The sequence below is a fragment of the Sebastes fasciatus genome, chromosome 22 (genome assembly GCF_043250625.1).
Source record: "Sebastes fasciatus isolate fSebFas1 chromosome 22, fSebFas1.pri, whole genome shotgun sequence".
Classification (NCBI taxonomy): domain Eukaryota; kingdom Metazoa; phylum Chordata; class Actinopteri; order Perciformes; family Sebastidae; genus Sebastes; species Sebastes fasciatus.
The window spans coordinates 2821500-2846780 of record NC_133816.1 but is presented as its reverse complement, the minus strand read 5'-3'; the positions used below and the strand labels follow the sequence as shown (position 1 = coordinate 2846780).

The window sequence follows — 25281 nt, the reverse complement described above, 5'->3', positions numbered from 1 at the left end:
TAAAGGTCCCATATCTTGCTCATTTTCAGGTTCATACTTGTATTTTGTGTTTCTAATAGGACATGTTTACATGCTGTAATGGTCAAAAAAACCTTTATTATCCTCATACTGTCGGCCTGAATATGCCTGTATTCATGCTCTGTCTGAAACGCTCCGTTTTAGCTCATTTCAACGGAATTGCAACGGAATTGCGTTGCTAGGCAACAGCTTGGGTCCATGTTTACTTCCTGTCAGCTGATGTCATTAACATACACTGCAACAAGAAATAAACTGGGACACATTTAGAATGTTTACATTTAAAAACGTGTAATGGTCTAAATACTGTATATTTATGACATCACAAATGGACAGAAATCCTGACAGCTTGTTTCAAACACACAGTTTCTGAATACAGGCTGTGTGTATTTCCCTGTGGATTGAGCATTTTGATACTTTCACAGTAATTATATAGGACTTAAGCCTGCTTTATAATAAAAAAACATGAAAATCTCACTTTTTTATAATATGGGACCTTTAAAGGACCAGTGTGTAGGATTTGGTGACATAGTGGTTGCAGATTGCAACCAACTGAATACCCCTCCGTTCACTCCTCCCTTTCCAAGCATGTCAGAACTACGGTGGCCTTCAGGTAACATAAAAATAATAGGTGTTATCGCTCGCTATAAGCACCATAGATGTGAGTCAATAGGGGCCTACTACACCCAATAGTAGGTTTTATCATCAATTGACATGGTAGATCACCAAAAGAAGGAATAAAAGAAGACGACAGCGACCGGAGTAGTTATGACAGGAGCAGAAGCGGAAGTCTTTGTGTTCCCAAGCTCTGCGTTTCACTTTCGAAACATAGTTATTTTAAGCCAAAAGACAACCTTTTTCCTTTAACTTAACTAAGTGGTTTGGTCGCCTAAACTTAAACAAGCTGTTTTGTTTTTGTTCATAATGTAACGTTTTATTCATTTTTTTACGAGTTAGAACGTGTTGGTTTTAAGTTTCACCTTCACTTTTTTACAACGTAGAAGGTGTAGTAGGCCCCTACTGATCGATATCTATGGTGCTTATGGCGACCGATAACACACATTTAATGGCCTGATAACAGTGATCAGGTTGCTAGAGCCAGTGTTTGGTTTGTTCGTTCTGGAGGAGACCCCCTCCCTATGTCGATATGAAGGACTCATTCTAAGGTAACGAACACAACCATTCTTAGTTTCAGGTGATTATACACGAAAGAAAACATAGTTATGAATATTATATTATATTTTTGCTCATAGATCCCCCTAAATCCTACACCCTGGACCTTTAAATGATCAATAAGTAGTATTTCTAATTAAACTTCCAACCAAGACAAGATGTTTTTAGTAGACTATACATCAAATGAAAGCTGACTTTTCGATGCATTTTAAACAACATTTTGCTGGTCTTTTTATTCCGAGTGAAGAATGTAATGACTTCCTCTGAAGGAAGGAAAACCAGCTACTATCTAAGTGCACTGACTTTGTGCACACCAGCAAGATAAATGTGATGTAGAACTTTTAAAACAACACCAGTATTATCCTTTAAAGAACAACCAAATACAACTTATTAGCGAATCATCATTTTTAAATAAAATCCTCTGAGACTAAAGAAGCACAGGAGGCTGTTGCGCAATCAGCATTAAAATCGCATCACTGTGCGTCAACTATTGAAGCAGTTTATGGATTTTTAGATTATTGGCTGCAGAAGAAGCACATTAATGGAGACCATTAATCATGTAGTTAACTGCAGCAGCCGAGGCGTGAGGGGCAGGAGGAAGTCTAACAGGAGCCGTGTCGTCCCTTCAGGTCCGCTTCAGCGAGGGACCGTTGGTCCCTTAGAAAATGTCTGCTGCTGGTTAAGGGTGTTAGGATGAGGTTGCTATGGTAACTACAGTAAATGGAGGATGGACAGTGATTGGATGGGGTGATCCCTGTGGGGAGAATACCGCATTACATCCACACACACTTTCTATCTGGCTTATTCTTTCTCTCAAAGTCACATTCATGAACTTCCTCTCCTTTCTTTTCCGTTGTTCCTCCCCGGCATCACTTACCTCTCTGTCCGGGTGAACCTGGTTGCCCAGGCAACCCAGAAAATCCGGGATCACCAGGCTCTCCGCGAAAGCCGGGCGTTCCGGCGTAGCCGATACCGGGCTCGCCAGGGCCGCCGGGACGACCCTTTTGCCCTGGGAATCCTGGGAAACCTTTCTCTCCGACTGTGCCGAAGCCAGCGTCGCCCTGCAGAGGAAAGGTTGGTTTAAAATCTACTTTCTTTTAAGAACTTACTAAAATGAATACTGTGTGTTTAAGCACTCACTGGGGGTCCGGGGGCTCCAGGGTAGCCAGGCTGTCCGTCTCTGCCTGGATTTCCAGTTTCACCATTAGGTCCTCTGGGTCCAGTAGCTCCGAGCTCTCCTTTCACCCCCAGACCCTGGTTTGGGTAGTAAGGCGTTCCTTTCTCTCCCTTACGACCAAAGCCTCCGCTTGAACCAGAACGACCCTGAAGCAGGACAGAAATGATAGTTTCATTTGGGCTAAATTACAACACTAGACCCTGAGCACGTCGTATTTGGAGACTAAAATAGGCAGAAGTGTGATGCAAAATACTCAAAATTCCGCTTACAGGAGCTCCCTGAACACCATTAAAGCCAGGTGAACCGCCGTCACCAGGCTCACCCTTTCGTCCGGCAAAGCCGGGGTTGCCGTTGACTCCCGAGGGTCCAGTTAACCCAGGCAACCCCGAGGTGCCTCCTCCCAGGCAGTTACAGTCGCCAGGATCACCTTGGAGGACGCGGGGAAACAGGACGACAAAGGAGGATGAATAAAAGAGTGGATATTGGCCCATTCGCCCGAAAAGGCGTATGAATGACTCGATAATGGCATTTAGTGTGCAATAAAAACGCCTTTCTTGCTTTTGACGTATCATTTGTACGCCATGTAGTCTGTACTGAAAGTCTGGACTGCAATGTAAACGCATCCATGTAAATATGCTACGCTCAGAGCTAGTGATGTTGAATAAAAAGTGAGAAAGACCGCTGACGGCGGGCAGGAGGGGAGGTGGTCCAACAAACACAGGACTTTCAACCAGGAGTCCGCTGTTTGTTGTGTTTTTTACAAGTTACTGACGTTTGTGACGTGTTTTGCGTAATGATATTAGGGTTGTTTCCGTACGTAATTTACTTAGTTTACGTATTTATTTAAAGCCCAACCGTGATGTTTTTCCTAAACCTAAGTGAGTGGTTTTGTTGCCGAAACCTAAATGTGGCCTGTAGTTTTGTTGCGTGGTGAATAAATGACACACGAACAGCCTATGTATCTGTAATGTCGTGCTCATACTTGCCAACCCTCCCGATTTTCCCGGAAGACTCCCATTTTTCATCGCCTTCCCTCGGGTCACAATTCTCCCATATTTCTCCTAATTTATTTATTTAAATTATCACACCTTTTCTTTCTTTTTGTTATGAAAACCTGTTTCTGGCGCTGTACAGCTTTTATAAGCTCTACCATTTCCACATGGACGATAATAGAGCTACACCAAATGCCGTTTCCTGGCAGAAGAGAGATGCTCGTGACTAGGGGTGTAACAATTCATCTACTATATCGATGTATCGATTTATATTCCTACGATCCAACTACATCGATAGGTGCTCGGCAAGTTGCCCTTCATGGGAGACGTATATCGATGTAAAATCGATTTGAAACGCAAAAATTGATTGTATCGATACTAAGGATTTGCACCTTGTATTTAAGGACGACAAACGTTATATGAAAGTGTTTTTTAGCACTTTTATTAGTAAAGAAATGTTACTCTGGTTCACTCTCCAGACATGCCGCCAGCTTGCCAGCTCCGCCCTCTGCAGCGCGACAAATGGCGCACCGGACTCCTCGCTCTCTCACCCGGTAGCGGCGTGGAGGGAGACGGGCACTGGAGGTGCCAATCGGCAGAGTTTCAGGCACTACGAGTCCACTTGACGAGGGCGTCTTCACCCACAGGCGCTTTCCCCGTGCGCTGTGTTTTTCATTCAGAGAAAATGACTTTCCTTTCCCCGTCATGATATCAGGTAAATTATCACGACGGGAATAAAGTAAAAAACAAAACAGAAATTCAACTAACGTTAGTCTAACATAGTTTTAACATGTTGTTCCGTATGTTTTCATGTATGAAAAGACCCCAAATGAACACTGTAAGCGGAGTACTTGATTACTATCAGCAGATTATTTAAACAGCGTTTGTATAGGAATGATTAGTGTCCCAAGCTGTTTGATCACTATCAGCTGTTTGATCACAATCAGCGGTTGATCTCTGTATTATTGCTCTTCTGTTTATATTGCAAATGAGGACAGAAGCAGCAGTTTAAACCACTGTTCATTTAACTTGAATAGAAGTTGATTTATTATATTTTTTGTAAAATATTGCACTGCCTTGTATCTTGAGCAGCAGGTTGTGAAGTTGCACTTTTTATTATTATTTTCTAATAAAAGCTGTATGTATTTGCCATTAATAGCTGTTTACTTGTTTATATCCATCATTAATTTATCCCTGATTCCCTTACAAGAAAAACTTTGAGGAATCCTAACCTGCTCTGTCCAGTATCAGATATTTATTTCACAGTCACACTGATTGAATTTTTGGCAAAAAAAAGTTACTGTATCGATATTAAATCATGTAGTAACGTAACGTAACGTAACGTAACGTAACGTAACGTAACGTAACGTAACGTAACGTAACGTAACGTAACGTAACGTAACGTAACGTAACGCAGCGCAGCGCAGCGCAGCGCAGCGCAGCGCAGCGCAGCGCAGCGCAGCGCAGCGTATCGTAACGTAACGTAACGTAACATATCCTATCCTATCCTATCGTAACGTAACGTAACGTAACGTAACGTAACGTAACGTAACGTAACGTAACGTAACGTAACGTAACCTATCCTATCCTATCCTATCGTAACGTAACGTAACGTAACGTAACGTATCATATCCTATCGTATCGTATCGTATTGTATCATATCATATCGCTCTAAATGACTAAATATTTTCTTTGAATCGTATCGGAAACATGGAATTCGTATGGAATAAAAAGTAAAACTAAAAGGATATAAGATTAAAAATGCTGTTGCTATATTCATTCTTTTAAAGTCACCAGAATGCATTTTTCAGGGGGAGGAACCCTCGGAAATCCTCCCTATTTTCAGGGTCGGCAAGTATGGTCGTGCTATTTATGCGCCTTCCCGTGAGATCGGGTTGGTGTACCTCTGAAGCCATTGTGTCCTGGTTCACCCGTCTCTCCTCTGGGGCCGGGCAGCCCAGGCTCTCCGGGGGGAGAACCTGCAAAACACACACATAAAGTTCAATCAATTAGAGGTTGAGATGGTGAATTAGCCACAAGAAATATACATTATTTTTAGATTTCACACTGTTTGAACTTGAAGCTGAATTGCACTGACTGATGTAAGATGTACAAAAATACAATGGATATCTGCAAAGTTCCTGTCTTGGAGGAACTGATTTTGACGTGTACTCACGCCGTAATATTTGTATAATGTAAACAGGAATAATTTAAACCAGCACAGTGCAAGAGCAGCTTGGTGTCACAGTGTGAAATCAGGATTAGTCTCTTTGGGTCAGCATGTAATATGAAAGAGGTCAGCAGCTGCTGCAAGAAGACAGATGCTTATTTATAAAAAACAAAACAAATAAAAGCATTAACTTGTTTATATCGTATTAAAATATAAAACAGCATTGTACTTGAACTGATTCAGCGATTTTACATCGACTGTAATGGCTATATAAGAGCTACTTGCCGCAAGCAGCATGCATAGCGCTTTGCAGTTTGGCACCTACACAAACAAAGGAAACAAACTGCGACACATTTACGTGATTATTCTGTATCCAGTTGTTCATTCTGGACTTTCATGATGAAGAAAATCTAAGGATGACGGATCATTAGTAAGTTCAGCTTTGACCTGAGATTCTCATCACCAAACATATGAATCACCATGTAGGAAGTTGTTTTAGTCAAGTAATTAAAGGAATCTGTGAGGCTGCAAGACTGCTCACACTGGAATAAATGCCTTAAAGGGATAGTTTGGGTGTTTTGATGTGGGGTTGTATGAGGTACTTCTCCATAGTCGGTGTATTACATGGCGGTCGGCACGCCCCCAGTTTGGAGAAACCGACAGGAGTACGAGCATGGTAGCAAAGCAATGTACTGTTGTGGACGGGGGGGCAGCAGCGAAACAGATTATAGAGACACCTAAAAAAATCCGTTTAAGTTTAGCTATATTTAGAACATTTTCACCGCTTTATCTTGCCATCAGACAGCCCTTTCCGACGGGGAACTGAAGCCGTTGTATTCTCTCTTTAAAGCCACCAGATTTCATTGACAAAAACAGCAATTTTACCATATGGAAGACAGAAGTTGCTGGTCTACCGCTGCATTAAACTAAGTGATCGAGGCAGCTGTAGACCAGCAACTCCTGTGTTCTGCGAGGGAAAATTACTGTTTTTGTCAATGGAGTCTGGTGGCTTTGAAGAGAGTATAGATAACGCTTCAGTGCCCCATCAGAAAGGGCTGTCTGACGGCAAGATAAAGTGATAAAAATATTTTAAATATAGCGTAAACTGATATAGATTTTTATAGGTGAGCCTTTCTTTTAGGTGTCTAAAATCCGTCCACAGCAGTACATTGCTTTGCTCCCGTCTGTTTCTCCAAATTGGGGCCCACCATCATCTACTGTAAGTAATACACTGACTATGGATAAAAAAAATCCAAACTATCCCTTCAATTATATCACAGAGATGAAATGCTCCCAACAAACTGAAAGAAAAACAGATTATTTTCATTATTACTATTATTTTTCTTTCGGTTTGTGTCTCCACTTTTTGCCTTCCTTCGTTTAAAGTGTTTGTGCCGACTAAATAAAAGAAAAAAAAATCCCTGTTTGCAAAACAACGGCTGCTGCTGCCATGCATTAACTTCCATGTAAAATCATGTGTGAATTGTGCCACAGCAGGCGACACCTCGTGGCCAAAGATGAGAAAAGCAGCTTGGAGTTGAGAGAGCCTCCCATCCAAGTCTGAAGAATAGCCTGCGCTCTTCTCAACTATACTTACCACCGCACCCTCCACAGAGTATAGCGTTAAAAATAAAAAGCATTTTGGCAGTTTAGATACTGCCTGCTGAAAGTTTGTTGTTTTTAATTTCACTTTGCGGGCTGAATATTGCCATGGCGGTTATGGCAATATGGCCGCATTTAGGATACCTGCCTTTGGGCCCATCAGGATAGATGACACAGGGTGGAACGGGCGATCCTTGGAGGACAGTTAAATCAGTCAGCCATGATGTTTTAAAGTCTAGTAACTGAAACTTATGACTTAGTATCTGAAAATAATGACTTAGTATCTCAAAATAATGAGAAACTTTCTCAAAATAATGACTTTGTATTGGAAAATAATGAGAAACTTCCTCAAAATAATGATGAAACTTTCTCAAAATAATGAGAAACTTTCTCAAAATAATGATGAAACATTTTCAAAATAATGAGAAACTTTCTCAAAATAATGAGAAACTTTCTCAAGAATAGCCTTCTTATCTCAAAATAATGAGAACATTTTATCTTGTCTTACACTTTAAGAGATAAACTGGCTTTTATGGCTGGTAAAAGTACAAAATCAATTTTCTTGTGCCAACTGGACATCCGAGACAGGATGATAAAGATGCTGTATATCCCCATCTAGAAGTTTATATTCATCAAAATAACAACAAATGGAATTATTTTAGCTCCTTTCATACAAAGAATCCAGCTCAAAGTGCTCTGTCACAGACAAATAAATAGCAGACAACATAAACAAGATTCAAAACATGTCTAAACAATACTAAAAGGGGAGTTTTTTCATTGCTATTGGGAGCCTTCTCATCCTTATCATGACCACCTGTGAAGGAAGAGCTTCGGTCAGTCTGTGTGATTCTGTGTGAACCTACTAGTGGTGGGGCCTTGAAGTCCAGTAGGGCCGGGGGGTCCAGGGAATCCAGGGGAGCCGGACTGTCCTTCGGAGCCGTAGCCTGGTATACCTTGGTTACCTTTCTCTCCCTTTGGGCCGGGGGTCCCGGGAAAACCTGAAGATCCGAGACGACCTGAATATGAGGACAGATGATTGGTTGATTAATTAAATTAATATTATAACATAAAAATCAACACATTGCATCTCTTAGGAGTGCATATATTACCTGAATTAAATCCACCACCAAATCCACCACCAATTCCTGGTTGGCCTGGTGGTCCAGGGTATCCTGGAGATCCCTGGTCACCGGGGGCACCGGGCAGGCCACTGAAACCCGGGTCACCTGTTGGTCCTACAGCCAATCAGAGAAGAGACGGTCAACACAGGAAACGTGTCAGTCGACCTGTGATTGATCTATTAAATTATTATTGAGGATTTTGTGTTACCTTGAACAGAAGTTCCCAGATCATTAACGTAAGTAGAAGGTCCTGGTGCTCCGGGGTCGCCCTGGTCTCCCTAGCAGAGACACACACAACCAGCTCAGGACAAAATATCAAGAGCAAAAACAACCTTTACTTTGACATTGAGGAGTAAAAACTTGGGGTGGGGTTTGTCACTGCTAAGCTAAATTAAGCTAACCAGCTGCTGTCTATAGCTTCATATTTAGCTCACTCTGGTATCTTCTTATTAAATCAACTCTTGACAAGACAGCAAAGAAGCATTTTTCCCCACAACTTCAAACAATTCCTATTTGCACCACACAAGCTAAACAATTAAATTAAATCATTACCAGTTAACAGCGACATGGTGAATTATGGAGGCCCATTTCCGCCAATGTGATGAAAAAACATATGTCATTATTTTGAGAAACTTTCTGTTTATTTTGAAATACAAAGTAATTATTTTGAGATACCAACACATTATTTTGAAATACAAGATCATTATTTTGAGATACTAAGACATTATCTTGAAATACAAAGTAATTATTTTGAGATACTACGTCAATATTTTGAAATACAAAGTAATTATTTTGAGATACTAAGTCATTATTTCGAGATACTAAGACATTATTTTGAAATACAAGGTCATTATTTTGAGATACTATGCCATTATTTTGAAATACAAAGTAATTATTTTGAGATACTAAGCCATTATTTTGAAATACAAAGTCATTATTTTGAAATACAAAGTAATTATTTTGAGATACTACGGCAATATCTTGAAATACAAAGTCATTATTTTGAGATATTAAGTTGTTATTTTGAGATACTACGTCATTCTTTTGAAATACAAAGTCATTATTTCTGCTTCCCCAAATAAAAGTAAAGTAAAAATGTATTTAAAGCCTCTGAACACCCCCACAGGTGTTCCAACCAGTTACTGTGGCTGATTAGACTTCTGCTCAGGTTGAATGTAGGTCTTCATCTACCAATTAGAATGATGAAGGTGTATTTTGTCCCGCCCTAACAAAGCTAACAGGAGACACACACACACACACACTGGCGCCATCTGTTGGTGAAACAAGGCTACTGGAAAGAAAACACATAACACTTACTGTTCATTTAAGCTACAAGTAGTATTGTACACAAACATACACAAACACACTGAATTTACCTTGGGTCCTACGTATCCTGGTTGCCCGGGGAAACCTGGAGTACCTCCGAGTCCCTGTCAGAAAAAATATCTGGTTTGCATTTACTGTACGGATGACAGCTGCTTCAATATTGGTATATTAAATATTTCATCATGGCATTCTTCTTCTCTGCCTCACCCATTATTTTCTATATCAGGACATCAAGGAGTTGTATATTTAGTGAGGTACTGTAGTACTGAAGTGCAATCTTGAGGTACTTGCCCTTAAGTATTTCCATTTTCGGGAACTTTATGCTTCTACTTATCTACATTTCAGAAGCAAATATTGTAACTTTACTCCACTACATTCATCAGACAGCTTTATTTACTGGTCATTTTTTGGATATTATATGCTAAATATATGAAAAGGTCAGATAAAATGATAAAATAAAAGTATAAGGTCATACTAGATATAACAATACATGCTTTAATGTTAATGTATTAATAATTCCTAACACTTATACTTCTTCTTTTACTTTGAGCACGGGACTTAAACTTGCAACAGAGTATTTTTACATTGTTCTATTAGTGTCTGAATACTTATTGTACCACTGTAGGACATTGTCAGTTTAACCCAAAACTAAATGACTGTAGTTTCATCTGTGAGTTAACTGGTCCTGTAGCAAGTAGCATGAGTACCGTTGCCACGGTAACCTGCAGTTTAATATGCCTTGTGCAAAGATAAAACTGTTGAGCAGAAACCATGTTTGAACTGACACCTGTTAGCCAATCAGAAATGAGTATTTTCAGTTTCTATGTTGTAACATAGAAACTGAAAATGCTCATACTCATACTCATACTCATACTCATACTCATACTCATACTCATACTCATACTCATACTCATACTCATACGACAGCCCATAATATTAACTTCTCAGTTTAAAAAAAAAAAAAACCCACCCGTTGTCCTAGAGCTCCGGGAGGCCCGTTGAAACCAGGAGGACCCTGAATCAAATCCACCATAGAAGAAGAGGGAAAGGAAAGGTGAGAGACGTATTTGACCATAGAAGAAGAACATGGTGGACAAAAAGCGCATCTTTCTACTTCTAATATATGAAATCAGTGTGATACAGTCGGCCGGTAACTCTTACTCTTGCCCCGGGGTATCCAGGAATGCCCTTCTCTCCAAGTTCACCACGATAGCCAAAAGGTCCCTGGAATTAAGTAAGAAGATAGTTAAAGGTCCCATATTGTAAAAAGTGAGATTTTCAGGGCTTTCACATTATAAAGCAGGTTTAAGTGCTATATAAATACTGTTAAACTATCAAAACGCTCAATATATGGAGAAATACACACAGAAACTCCGCATTTGAAACAAGCCGTTAGGATTTCTGTCCATTTGTGATGTGACAAACAACAACAAACAATATTTAGACCATTTCAAAGTTTTAAACGTTAACATTCTAAATGTGTCCCAGTTTATTTCCTGTTGCAGTGTATGTAAATAACATTCGCTGACAGGAAGTAAACATGGACCCAAACTATTGCCTAGCAACACAATTCCATTGCAATTCCGTTGAAATGCACTAAAACAGAGCGTTTCAGACAGAGGGTAAATACAGGTATATTCAGACAGACAGTATGAGGAAAATAATGTTTGTTTTTTTAACATTACAGCATGTAAACATCTTCTAGTAGAAACACAAATACAAGTATGATCCTGAAAATGAGCATGATAGGGACCTTTAAGTATTTTGTTAAGGCAGAATTTCTCTCATTGATCTCTCAGCTGTTACAACAACGTGTCTGATTCTTTCAGGTAGACTTTTACTTTTATATACTCACTTAAAACACAGCAGTGTTTATTGTACAGAAATGTCATTGAAAATTGATAATAATAATAATTATAATAATAATAGGTAACACTTTATAATAACCATTGTTTATAAAAGGTAAATTGATAGTTAATTAAACTGTTGAGTGTAATGTTTACTAATTAATGCTAAAAGTTAGCAATAAAGCTAATGCTGTAATTTCTGTTATTTTATCATTAGTTTGTGTAATATGAAATATTTACTTTTTAAATTCTATATTGTATCATAGTTGATAAGAGACGATAATATTGCATTCTGAATACATTAGTAAACTATTTTTTACCCTTTATTGTTGCACACGTTATAACATTTTATATACTATATTAAGTATTAGATAGATGGACCAGGAACCAATTATTAACCGTTGTAAAAGTATTAACTATCTAAATAATGTTTATAGATGCTCTACAAAGTATATATCAACCATTTATTTACCATCAGTTGCAACTTTATAATAGCTATCCAAATAATGTTTATAGACGAGTTATAAACCAGTTATTAACCATCAACAAAATGTTACAAATATCTATCTATGTCATGTTTATAGATGGTTTACAAACAATTTGTTTAAGGGTTACAAATATTATATATATACTTATTTATATAGTTTATAAAATGTTATAATGTGTGCAACAATAAACTGTTAACATAACATAAAAATTTAGATAAATTATAGCATTACTAATATTTAGTACACATTAGTAATTATCATTTAATTTTTTGTTAAAAATAAAATAATTATTAACTAAGTTTATAAATAATGGTTATTATAAAGTACTACTACTACTACTACTACTACTACTACTACATAATAATAATAATAATAATAATAATAATAATAATAATAACAATAATATACTATATTTATATTGCAGTTTTCAAAACAAAGTTACTAAGTGCTTTACGAGATAGAAATGGCAGATAAACAATGATAAAAAAAACAATTTAAATAGTTTATTGAGCATGTGGGAAAAAGGACTATAAGTAAAATAAAACAACTAAAAATAAATAAAAAAGAAGTTAAGAGAATGCCTTTGTATACAGATACAAGTGAGGCCACAGATCCTGTGAAAGCACACTTATAAAAATATGTGTTTAAGAGGGATTTAAAAGAGATTAAAGAAATACTTACAGGTCGGCCAGGAGTGCCGGTGAATCCTCGGATCCCCTTCGGGCCTTGTTCACCCTTTGAGAAAGAGACAGAGAGAACAAAGGTGAATATGACAACAGCGCCATTTTGCAGTAAATTAACTGTGAGCAAATATTTTAACTTACCTTCATTTGCAAACAGTAAAATCTCACTCAAAAGAAAGACAAAAACTACGGCACTAATATAAGAATGAATTCTTTGAGAGTGGCCTCGAGGGTGCATGGGAATAATACAAGTCGACCAGCTGCAGAGCTCTTCAAGCCCCTGAGAGGACGCACTATGTTGGGCTTGGAAACGCTGCGGGATCCAGGGTGGATGATTCAGATTATTTTCATCTTTATAGTTAGTTAGCAACAAGGAGATAATGTTCACAGTGGGCTGTGGTGGCCTCAGTAATCTATCCACTGATCTTGACGTCTACTTAACGTATTTCCTCGTTTCCATGGCAGCCACTGGATTTCCTTCAGGGTAGACAGTAAGTCAACTTTCATCATCACAGTGAACTTTAGATTCCCTTCATGTTTTTGTCAACGTTACATCATCATTGTGTGATGTCAAAGATGCAGCAGCAGTGTAACTTTACTTGAGTAAAACCATTGTGTTTTAAGAAAAGGTTGTGGTTTAATTGCCAACACTTAAAGGTCCCATATTGTAAAAAGTGTGTTTGTCATGTCTGTTATAGTATAAAGCAGATTTAAGTGCTATATAAATACTGTGAAAGTATTGAAACATTCAATATACGGAGAAATACACACAGCCTGTATTCAGAAATTGTGCGTTTGAAACAAGCCGTCAGGATTTCTGTCCATTTGTGATGTCACAAATATACAATATTTAGACCATTACACGGTTTTAAACGTAAACATTGTTAATGTGTCCCAGTTTATTTCCGGTTGCAGTGGATGTGAATGACATCAGCTGACAGGAAGTAAACATGGACCCAAACTGTTGCCAAGCAACACAATTCCGTTGCAATTCCGTTGAAATGAGCTAAAACGCTCTGTTTTAACGCATTTCGATGGAATTGCGACAAAATTGCAACAGAATTGCGTTGCTAGGCAACAGCTTGGGTCCATGTGTACTTCCTGTCAGCTGGTGACATTTGCATACACTGCAACCAGGAATAAACTGGGACACAATTAGAATGTTTACGTTTAAATCTGTGTAATGGGTCTAAATATTGTATATTTGTGACATCACAAATGGACAGAAATCCTGACAGCTTGTTTCAAATGCAGAGTTTCTGAATACGGGCTGTGTGTATTTCTCTGTGGATTGAGCGTTTCGATACTTTCACAGTATTTATATAGGACTTAAGCCTGCTTAAAAAACATGAAAATCTCACTTTTTTATAATATGGGACCTTTAAATGTTAGATGTTGGAGTGTCCTTAAATGCAACAACAAAGACAGAGTCTGCTAACAACTCCATACGTGACAATGACAAAAAGTAATATTTACCTAAAAATAAAAAGCTAAAGGTGGTGAAATGTTTAATGTGATGGATTATCTTCTGCAAGTTAATTGTCAGACTGTAGAAGAAATGAGATAAAACTAACAGCTGCTCGGGAGGTAAGAAAGATTGGGAGTTACTGGGCAAAAACTTAGAAAACCATACACGTTGTTCTACAAACGTATCTAGTATTTTTCTGACTTAATTACTAAGAGAAACTTGTAAATATTAGGTAGGATGTTGAAGGACACATGGCTGTATTTGTCGACTATGAAGAGAGTTGCTTTTTTCCAACAAACCTGCATTCCTTTGTCTCCTTTAGGAAAACCCACAAACTCCACAACACCATTGATCATTGGCTGGCCGGGGTCACCGGGCAAGCCCACGTCGCCCTGGATGCCGTAACCAAGGGGAAGAGAGAGCTGTTTACACTGATCGGCAGGGCGGCGAGGGAAACGGCGGCAGAGTTTTAGGGGCATTTGGGGAAGACGGGGAGGGGAAGACGGGGGGGGGGAGACGGGGGACCGTTGACTGGAGGACAGGCTCTGTGGAGGAAGCCACTGAAGGGGCTGTCGAGCACAGAGTGAGTGGAGGAGTGAGGACATGTGGGGGTGATGATGAGAGGCTGGTCTTAGTATGAAGTTTAGTTAAACCTTTATTCAAATTTAAGAGTCTCTAGTGGCAGAAAGGATCTGATTGCTTGAGTTACACCTCAATGGAAGGAGCCACAGGTCTATAGTTTTGGTATTTATGATATATGAAAGTCATTATTTTGTTAGATCAGAGAGCTAACTAACTATCTGCTGGTTTGATTTTTTTTTTTAAATCAAATGACTTGGTGTTTCTGAAACCTTCAACCACATCTTGCGGCAGCTGATCAATTCCATCTGCTGAGGAAGGTCATGAGATGTGGTTGAAAGCTACAGGAACACCAAGTTAGTTGACTTTGCATTGTCAAACTGTTATTTTGAAAGGTCAAGCATGGACCTTGAAGCTCAATCGTTTGAACTTGAAAAGGCAGCAATGCTAACTTCCTAACAGATAGTAGCTTCCTCTAAGCTTCCTATTTGAATTGGCGCCAGTCTAATGTTGAGTAAAAGGAAGGTAAAACCACATTAAATCTTAAAGGGATAGTTCAGGTGTTTTTACGTGGGGTTGTATGCGGTACTTCTCCATAGTCGGTGTATTACCTACAGTAGATGACGGTTGGCACGCCCCCAGTTTAGAGAAACAGACAGGAGTTACCGCAAGGACGTAAAGTAATGTACTGCTGTGGACGGGGGCAGCAGCAATAAAGTATTTTAGACACCTAAAAAAATCAATATCAGTTTAAGTGTACGCTATATTAAGAATATTTTCACCGCTTTACCTTACTGTCAGACAGCCCTTTCTGACGGGGAACTGAAGCTGTTGTATCCATCTATTCTCTCTGCAAAACAACCAGACTCCATTGACGCGAGGTAAACCAGCAAAAATATTCGCAATATATCGTACACTTCAACTGATACTGATTTCAGTTTCAGTTCCCCGTCAGAAAGGGCTGTCTGACGGGGAACTGAATCCATCTATGCTCTCACCAAAGCCACCAGACTCCATTGAAAAAACAGTAATTTTACCTTGCAGAACACGGGAGTCGCTGGTCTACCGCTGCCTCGACCGATTAGTTTGTTTGTGTTATTGTGTGACTTTGGTGAATCCAAACTAACCCTTTAAAACACCAAAGTCACACATAACATAAACAAACTAATCGATCAAGGCAGCGGTAGACCAGCAACTCCTGTGCTCTGTGAGGTAAAATTACTGTTTTTTTCAAAGGAGTCTGGTGGCTGTGGTGAGAGCATAGAAAACAGCTTCAGTTCCACATCAGAAACATCTCATACAACCCCACTTCAAAACACCCAAACTATCTCTTCGACACATTTTTCCACATTATTTTGCAACCCCACATACAGCTGCATCATATTAGCATCTTAAATCCAATTTATTGTGACTGCACTCTTACATCAAAAACATAATTCTAGATTTATAGTAATATATGATTTTTTATCACACATTCAGTATCTTTGGGAGCCTTTGGAGCAATTTAAAATACAATTTTTAACTTAAAAGTTGAGATTGTTTCTGCCTCCAGAGCAGCTCAGCTGACTGTTGGACCAACCTCTCCTCCACCTCCTCTCCTCCTCCTTCCACTCCTCCATGGCTCTAAGGTTGCTGCAATCACTGCTCCTCTTCCTCTTTTACTGACCCTTCAGTTTCTAACAGCAAACAGCCTGCTGCCTGATTTGTAATTCACCTTCTTCTTTATAATGAAACCCCACCACATCCACGTATGTGTGTGTGTGTGTGTTTGTGTGTGTGTGTGTATCCTCTGCTCCTAGCCTTCCCTTGCTGTGTTACCTTATCTCCTTTGTAGATAGTGAGAGTTTGTTCGCTTCTTAGCGACCCATCGCCGGGAGTACCACTGGGTCCGGGAAGACCCACGTCGCCCTGGAGTCCGAAATACACACAACACACTGTTAGCCAATCAGGAGGGGCGGGGGGTGGGTGGAGGTGGAGGAGAAACAGGAAGAGGAAGGAGGTCGTGATGGGAGGAGAGAAAAGAAAAAATAGAGGAGGAGGAAAGGGCAGAAATGGCAAGAAATGAAGAAAACATGTAAGGAGGTCAAAAGAAAAACCATTAAAGAGGAGATAGAAAGATAAATATTTAGACTACCTGGTCAAAAGTATGTGGACATCCCAACATTACACTTGTACTATGTATACGTGTGTTGCCTAAACCTAACCAAGTACTTTTGTTGCCTAAACCTAACCAAGTACTTTTGCTGACTACACCTAACCAAGTACTTTTTTTCCTCCTAAATCTAACCAAGTACTTACATGTATGTTTTCTAAATCTAACAAAGTACTTTTGCTGTCTAAATCTAACCAAGTACTTTTGTTGCCTTAACCTAAACAAGTACTTTTGTTGCCTAAAACTAACCAAGTATTTTGTTGCCTTTACCTAAACAAGTACTTTTGTTGACTAAAACTAATCAAGTACTTTTTTTTCTCCTAAATCTAACCAAGTACTTAGGTTTTCTAAATCCAACCAAATACAGTTTTTTGCCTAAACCTAACCAAGTACTTTTTTTGCCTAAACCTAACCAAATACTTTTTTTTGCCTAAATCTAACCAGTACTTTTTATGTCTAAATCTAACCAAGTGCTTATGTTTTCTAAATCTAACCAAGTACTTTTGTTGCCTAAAACTAACCAAGTACTTTTGTTGCCTTTACCTAAACAAGTACTTTTGTTGACTAAAACTAATCAAGTACTTTTTTTTCCTCCTAAATCTAACCAAGTACTTATGTTTTCTAAATCTAACCAGGTACTTTTGTTGCCTAAATCTAACCAAACACTTTTGTTGCCTAAAACTAACCAAGTACTTTTGCTGACTATACCTAACCAAGTATTTTTGTTGACTTAACCTAAACAAGTACTTTTGTTGCCTAAAACTAACCAAGTCCTTTTGTTGCCTTTACCTAAACAAGAACTTTTGTTGACTAAAACTAATCAAGTACTTTTTTTTCTCCTAAATCTAACCAAGTACTTATGTTTTCTAAATCTAACCAAGTACTTTTGTTGCCTAAAACTAACCAAATACAGTTTTTTGCCTAAACCTTACCAGTACTTTTTCTGTCTAAATCTAACCAAGTACTTATGTTTTCTAAATCTAACCAGGTACTTTTGTTGCCTAAATCTAACCAAACACTTTTGTTGCCTAAAACTAACCAAATACGTTTGTTGCCTAAACCTAACCAAGTACTTTTGTTGCCTAAAACTAACCAAATACTTCTGTTGCCTAAACCTAACCAAGTACTTTTGCTGACTATACCTAACCAAGTATTTTTGTTGACTTAACCTAAACAAGTACTTTTGTTGCCTAAAACTAACCAAGTCCTTTTGTTGCCTTTACCTAAACAAGAACTTTTGTTGACTAAAACTAATCAAGTACTTTTTTTTCTCCTAAATCTAACCAAGTACTTATGTTTTCTAAATCTAACCAAGTACTTTTGTTGCCTAAAACTAACCAAGTACTTTTGCTGACTATACCTAACCAAGTACTTTTGTTGACTAAACCTAACCAAGTACTTTTGCTGACTATACCTAACCAAGTACTTTTGCTGACTAAACCTAACCAAGTACTTTTGCTGACTATACCTAACCAAGTACTTTTGTTGACTAAACCTAACCAAGTACTTTTGCTGACTATACCTAACCAAGTACTTTTGCTGACTAAACCTAACCAAGTACTTTTGCTAACTATACCTAACCAAGTACTTTTGCTGACTAAACCTAACCAAGTACTTTTGTTGACTAAACCTAACCAAGTACTTTTTTGACTAAATCTAACCAAGTACTTTTTTTGCCTAAATCTAACCAAGTACTTTTGTTGTCTAAACCTAACCAAGTACTTTTTTTGCCTAAGTCTAACCAAATACTTTTGTTGACTAAACCTAACCAAGTACTTTTGCTGCCTAAATCTAACCAAGTACTTATGTTTTCTAAATCTAACCAAGTACTCTTGTACCTAGAGCGTCATAGTTTGAAGCATAGGGCCACTGACCAAGTGGTGGTATTTGACGAGTTGGGAGTGAGAATGTGTTAGCTACATTGATTTTGATACTTCTTTCTTGTTTTTTTTTTTAAATGTATTTTTACTTTTCTTATATATTATTTTCATGTCTGTTTCCTTATTTTTAGGCAACAAATAACACAAAAAGTGCACAAAAACCACATCTGTCCACATACTTTGGGCCAGATAGTGTACAGAGATAGATAGATAGATAGATAGATAGATAGATAGATAGATAGATAGATAGATAGATAGATAGATAGATAGATAGATAGATACAACTCGGGAAAAAAGGTTTGGAAAGCCTGTTTATTTACCTTCACAATGATGTCCAACTTGTAAGGATCATGCATTTGTGGGATGAGCAGCACAGCTGATTATGTGGGTAGCGCCCAAGAAAAATTTGCCAAATGCTCTGCCAATGGTAAACAGTGTATTCTCCTGTTGGTACTGACTCTTGTTTTGAGTTGGTTGGTGGATTGGATGATTGAACTCTCTATCAGTAACAAGGAACAAACAAGACATATTGGCTATTTTACACTTTATTCATTTAATACACCGTCAGGAGCCTCAGTAGCGGTGGAAGATCCATACGCAGCCACAACAGCCTGGCACCTCCTCCTCATGCTGGTCACCAACCTGGTCACACGTTGCTTTGGGATGGCGTTCCATTCCTCAACCAGGATTCATTGCAGGTCAGCCAGCGTATATATTAAATGAATAAAGTGTAAAATAGCCAATTGTTTGTTCCTTGTTACTGATAGAGAGTTCATTCATCCAATCCACCAAACAACTCAAAACAAGAGTCAGTACCAACAGGAGAACACACTGTTTACCATTGGCAGAGCATTTTGGCAAATTTCAATCATTGTGAAGGTAAATAAACAGGCTTTCCAACGATGGAAAATACAATGCCAATTAGCATTGTAACAACAGAAAAATAATCCACCAAACACAAATTTCCAAACTTTTTTTTCCAAGTTTAGATAGATAGTGAGGAACAGAGAATTAAAGACAAAGAGAGAACAGAAGAAAAGAGAGAGCTCAGGGATACTTTATCTTGAGTTTCTTGTTGATTAATTTTAAGAAGTTCATAACATACAGTAAATGCCACACAGGACAATTTGAACTTCATCCTACCAAAACGTATCTCAACAGGCTCAACAGTAAATCCAGCTGTTTCCACATTCAGTTCAAACCTGAATCCTTCTGAGTGTGTTCGGTTGAGCATAACATGCATGCAGTGTGTGAGGACGTGTTAGTACTCTGTATGATTGTTCAAAATGAGATGGGTGGGTGGATGGGAGGATGAGGAGTCAAAGAGCAGGCAAACGAACTACAAATCCCAGAGTTCACCACCAGATACCCAAACGTGATTAAAAAGGGGGATAAAGTGCAACATGGGAAGTAGGAGCAAGTGATTCCAGCACCCAGTTCCAGTCCACAGATCGTCCTCCAGAGTGACAGCTCAGACATTTCAATGTTGAAGTTTTATTTGTGTCATTTGTTTTTATTTAAGGATTTTAATATTTAATGCCACCAAATGCCTGATATACGATTTTTTTAAAGATTTTTTCCAATTTGGGAGAAAAACTTCATCATGTAATATCTCTGAACTGTCATTCAACAGTGAGGGAAACAAGTGTGTAATGCCACTGGTTAACTCACAAACTATAGTAGAAGTAGATTGTTTGGTGTTTTAGTTATGATTCAAAATGATTTCAGATCAGATATAAAATGTTCTCAGTGAGTTTGTCTCAGTGGCAGCACAGATCATTCGAAAGAACAAACCAGACTGAATCAAGTAGAGGTTCATGTGATCTTTTTATCATACAGGAAACGGATGCAACAAACAGTTCAGTAGTCAATCTAGGGATGGAGAGAGGAGGAGGAGGAGGAGGAGGAGGATGGATGGAGGGATGCAGGGATGGGCGGGGTTAAAGGAGGGAAGGATAGATGGAGGGTGAATTAATGTGTGTTGGACGGAAGAAGTGCAAGTCACCAAACCACCACCAGTCAGATTTTAACATGCACAGTATCATGTCCAACCAATTCATTATACAAACACACTCACTCACACACTCGCACTCACACACACCCCTAGGACCCAGCTAGAGCACTCTAAGCCTGCTGTTTCAATGTCTAAAGCTGATGTTTATGGGAATAAAGTGAGAGGAAGTGTAGAAACCACAACATTTTACTCTAAAAGCTCATTTAATTTAAATGCAAAGAGTCTCTTCAACGTTTGTTCATAGAAAAGAAACATCTCTTAGGCTGAGCAAGCCTTTATTTACAACGTTACAACGTAACATCGTAGCGTAACATCGTAGCGTAACATCGTAGCGTAACAACGTGACGTAACAACGTAACGTAACAACGCAACTTAACAACGTAATGTAATAACGTAACAACGTAACAACGTAATATAGCAAACAAGTAACATAGTAACAACGGAACTCTTTATTTAGTCAGGCATAATGGTTTAAAAGGCCGACTGGTTTCAACCTCACATGTCAGGTTAACCGTCTATATAGAGTGTCAGTTGTAATCAATCTGGTTTTATTATTTCCGCCCTTTTGAAGAACCTATGAGGCTGAAGCTGATCAATGTTTTAAACCAACCAAGACAGTTTATTTAAAACTGATGAGGCATGCTCTTAAAGATATACTGGAACATCCTTGTGCAGTAGAGTGATACGTCTGCAGCATGTTAGCCAAATGTAGCTTAGCACAAAGGCTGCAAGAAGGCAAAAGTAGCTTGCCTGCTTACTAGCTAAACAGGAACGTACAATGCAATTTTATGTGGACTCTTCCTTTAAGGTTTATTTTGAATAAGTTGTGGATTTTACACTTCTGCTCTGGTATTTGAATCCATCTGAAACTAGCACCTGAGATGACATCATGGAGATAAAGTATCCTCAATCTCACTCACAGCTCATTTGACCCACAAACAGTTTGTTTCATAGTTCACTGCATCTGCATGTCATCGTGCCACTTCTCATCATGAAGTCTGTGGAGCTAAACGAGGATTTATTCTCCTGTTTATTGTGTAAGCGATGGAAAAACCTCAAACTACACAAGAGACGAGAACATTTTGTGAATGAATCTCTTCAGACACATGAGTCTACGTGTATGTGCTGTTCAGTTAACGAAGCATACCTTATCTCCTTTCTCTCCTTCATATCCGTCACTACGGCTCCCCTAAAAACAACAAAGGGTTAACAAAACTTACTATGAACAAGAATGTTAACATATAAATGATTAAAGCCACTGTGTACTGACTTATGATAGAATAGAATAAATACACTGTACTATTATTTGACTTACCATTGGCCCTGGGGGACCGGGAGGACCAGGCGGGCCCTGAAGACAAACCACAGATAAAGTCAGCAACAAAATCAGAAATATTATTCATAAATACCATAAAATAAAACAATAAAAAAATAAAACATAACAAAATGAAAGAAGATAATCTTATATGGATAGAAAGATGAATTTTGGTTAAAATGTAATAAATCATCCAAATTATTATACCCATTTACTGTATAATAACTTCAAAAGATGTGTAACTAATAATGTATTACTTGATAATCTAATAGAAATGACTTAATTTATTACTATTTCTATGTAAGATAAAATTAAGTTAAAATACTTATTATGATATCATCTGAAACCATAATGAATTGATTAGCACTAGTTCATGTAATAATTAAGAATTTCTTGGTATATTAAAGGTCCCATATTATGCTCATTTTCAGGATCATACTTGTATTTTGTGTTTCTACTAGAACATGTTTACATGCTGTAATGTTAAAAAAAAACTTTATTTTCCTCATATTGTCGGCCTGAATATACCTGTATTTACCCTCCGTCTGAAAGGCTCTGTTTTAGCGCATTTGGACAGAATTGCGATGAAATTGCAACAGAATTGCGTTGCTAGGCAACAGCTTGGGTCATTGTGTACTTCCTGTCAGCTGGTGACATTCACATACACCGCAACCAGGAATAAACTGGGACACATTTAGATTGTTTATGTTTAAAACTGTGTAAAGGGTCTAAATATTGTATATTTGTGACATCAAAAATGGCCAGAATTCCTAACGGCTTGTTTCAAATGAAGAGTTTCTGAATACGGGCTGTGAATAGGACTGATTCCTGTTTTAGAATAAAAAAAAAACAACATGAAAATCTATTATTACAATTTTTTATAATATGGGACCTTTAAACTGGTTTTGTGGCATTTTAACTCTAAAATATTTCAGGCAGGTTATGACGAAATCCTGCAGTTTTTACGTCAGTTGCTACAAACTATCGTTAGAAGTGCAACAAAAAGAGGAAATTAAACGTATTAAACATAAATATAGTATATATATATATATAAACATAAATAATGATGTTAAGAGGCAGGGAGCAGTCTGAGGAAGAGAAATAGATAAACTAGTCTACATACAGAGAATCCCTCAGGCCCCCTTGGACCAGGAAAACCCGACGGACCATCAGGACCTCTGAAACCCTGCAGAGTAAAAAACAGGTCAGAACACTTAATTTAAAGTACAACAGTTATAGATTACTGATTGTTGCACAATGAGCAGAAAAAGTACGAATCTTACAGGTTGACCGTCTGTTCCTTGTAAACCTGGTAAACTCTAAACAAGGAGAAAAAAGAGAAAAACATAATTAATGAGCACAAACCTCTTAATTTCTTTTTTTAATAAAAGAAAACTTGATTACATTTTAAATACTTTTTGGATTTGGATAAAAATACATACAATCATACTGGTTGATGAGGAAAAATAAATCTTGTTTTGGAATATTTGTACACAGATGAGACAAAAGCTCTCGACCTCTATGTTATTGCCATTCAATTTTATTGTAGTACTGCAGCACCACCTAGTGGCAAAATCCAATTCTGCAGGCTGGCTCAGTGCTGATTTGTGCAAATTCGGTTGCAGTTGCACAAGTGGTTATGAGAAAAATAATAAAATTTTGAACACTTATTTTGGCTCATCTGAATAGTTCATGTACAACGTGTGATGCAGATTATTCAAAGTGTGTTAGGGTCTGGAAATTCTTGAATCTTGGGACTAAATCCACACCAAAAACTAGTCCACCAAATTTGATTAAATAAAGATTTTGAGAATTCCTAAAAATTAACAAACAAACAAACTGAAAATACAACTTCCTTGATAAAAATGACAAAAACAAACATCAGATGTATAAAAAGCCAAGAAAAGAGACTGAAGATCAAAGCCACACTTTGTATCTGCAAAGGACAAAAGAAAGAACCCAGTATGGCCAGAAAACGAGCTAAAACTACTCTAATTCAAGACATTGAACGCTTTAAAGGAACAGTGTGTAACATTTTGGGGGATCTATTGGCAGAAATGAAATATAATATTCATAACTATGTTTTCATTAGTGTATAATCAACTGAAACTAAGAATCGTTACGTTTTCGTTAGCCTAGAATGAGACGTTTATATCTACATAGGGAGCGGGTCCTCTTCACAGAGTCGACCACCATGTTTCTACAGTAGCCCAGAACAGACAAACCAAACTCTGGATCCAGAGAGAGACTTTCATGTTTTTACGTTACCTGAATGCCACTGTAGTTCCCCCACTTATGAAACTGCGGTAACGTGAGGCGCAGAGTGTTAAACCGTGGTACCGCCAGCCGCCGTCTGACTTCCGTTGCTCCTAAAGTAGTGTTATTATGGTATGGATGGCTTCTGAGCGAGGTAAACGGCGTTACCACGGTTTTGTACTCGGCGGCTCACGTAACCGCAGTCTTGTAAAGGGAGGAGTGAGCGGAGGGGTACTCAGTTGGTTGCAATCTGCAACCACACCACTTGATGAAATCCTACAAACTGTCCCTTTAATAACACTAGCAGTGAAAAGCCTCCTACTCAAACAAACTTTAAACACAACATGGATGATCTAGAGTTGTTTAGGGTGCAGAAAAAGAGAAGAAGAAGAAGAAGAAGAAGAAGAGGAAAGTGTGAGACCTTACCGTGATGCCGTTATCTGATATGTATCGAGGCTCTCCTTTCTGACCCTTTGGCCCAAAAGGCCCCTGTTGGAGGAAAAGAACACCATCACCGTTAATCTATCTATCACAACTTTATACTCTCTAAATAATGGCATTCAAACATATCCACGAATACATAGACTAATAAAAGAGGAACTGAAGTTTGTCCTCACAGCAAATCCAGGTAACCCAGGTCCTCCTATCCCGTAGCCGGGCTCTCCTGGTTCTCCTCTGGTCCCGTTGCATCCGTCCAGTCCTGATGGTCCTCGGCCACCGTCCTGACCAGGGTGACCCTACAGAGAGACGGATACTCTTCAGCAACAAGCACTGATGACGCCATTATTATTTTATTATAATGTCAACTTTTGTTGTCTTAAGATACAAAACAACTAAAGATGAAAATGAATTGAGTTTAAATTCCAATTTGATTTATTCAATGTGATAAACCTCAAATAAACTTGAAACCAAAAACATTGTCTCATTTCTTTATATAGATCTAGGATTTTACATATCTAACTTTCTAATTTAACTGTTCTAACGTAACAACATAACGTAACAACATAACGGAACAACATAACG

General features: G+C 38.2%; 1 protein-coding gene across 3 annotated transcripts in view; it reads right to left on the bottom strand.

Annotated features, from left to right (window-relative positions):
• Positions 1–25281, bottom strand: part of col4a6 (collagen, type IV, alpha 6) — a 174881-nt gene that overhangs the window by 29647 nt on the left and 119953 nt on the right. For 2 of the 3 annotated variants that reach the window (XM_074623113.1, XM_074623114.1), the window contains exons 7-25: positions 24876–24995; positions 24685–24747; positions 23286–23321; positions 23126–23188; positions 22003–22038; positions 21835–21876; positions 16460–16549; positions 12593–12646; positions 10738–10800; positions 10547–10591; positions 9627–9680; positions 8459–8528; positions 8239–8364; positions 7993–8145; positions 7278–7322; positions 5262–5336; positions 2635–2792; positions 2329–2511; positions 2066–2249 (exon numbers count right to left, since the gene is read on the bottom strand). In XM_074623113.1, coding sequence (XP_074479214.1) covers positions 2066–2249; positions 2329–2511; positions 2635–2792; positions 5262–5336; positions 7278–7322; positions 7993–8145; positions 8239–8364; positions 8459–8528; positions 9627–9680; positions 10547–10591; positions 10738–10800; positions 12593–12646; positions 16460–16549; positions 21835–21876; positions 22003–22038; positions 23126–23188; positions 23286–23321; positions 24685–24747; positions 24876–24995 — 1660 coding nt within the window. The remainder of the gene's footprint in view (positions 1–2065; positions 2250–2328; positions 2512–2634; positions 2793–5261; positions 5337–7277; positions 7323–7992; positions 8146–8238; positions 8365–8458; positions 8529–9626; positions 9681–10546; positions 10592–10737; positions 10801–12592; positions 12647–16459; positions 16550–21834; positions 21877–22002; positions 22039–23125; positions 23189–23285; positions 23322–24684; positions 24748–24875; positions 24996–25281) is intronic. The other variant, XM_074623115.1, reaches the window with a different exon arrangement.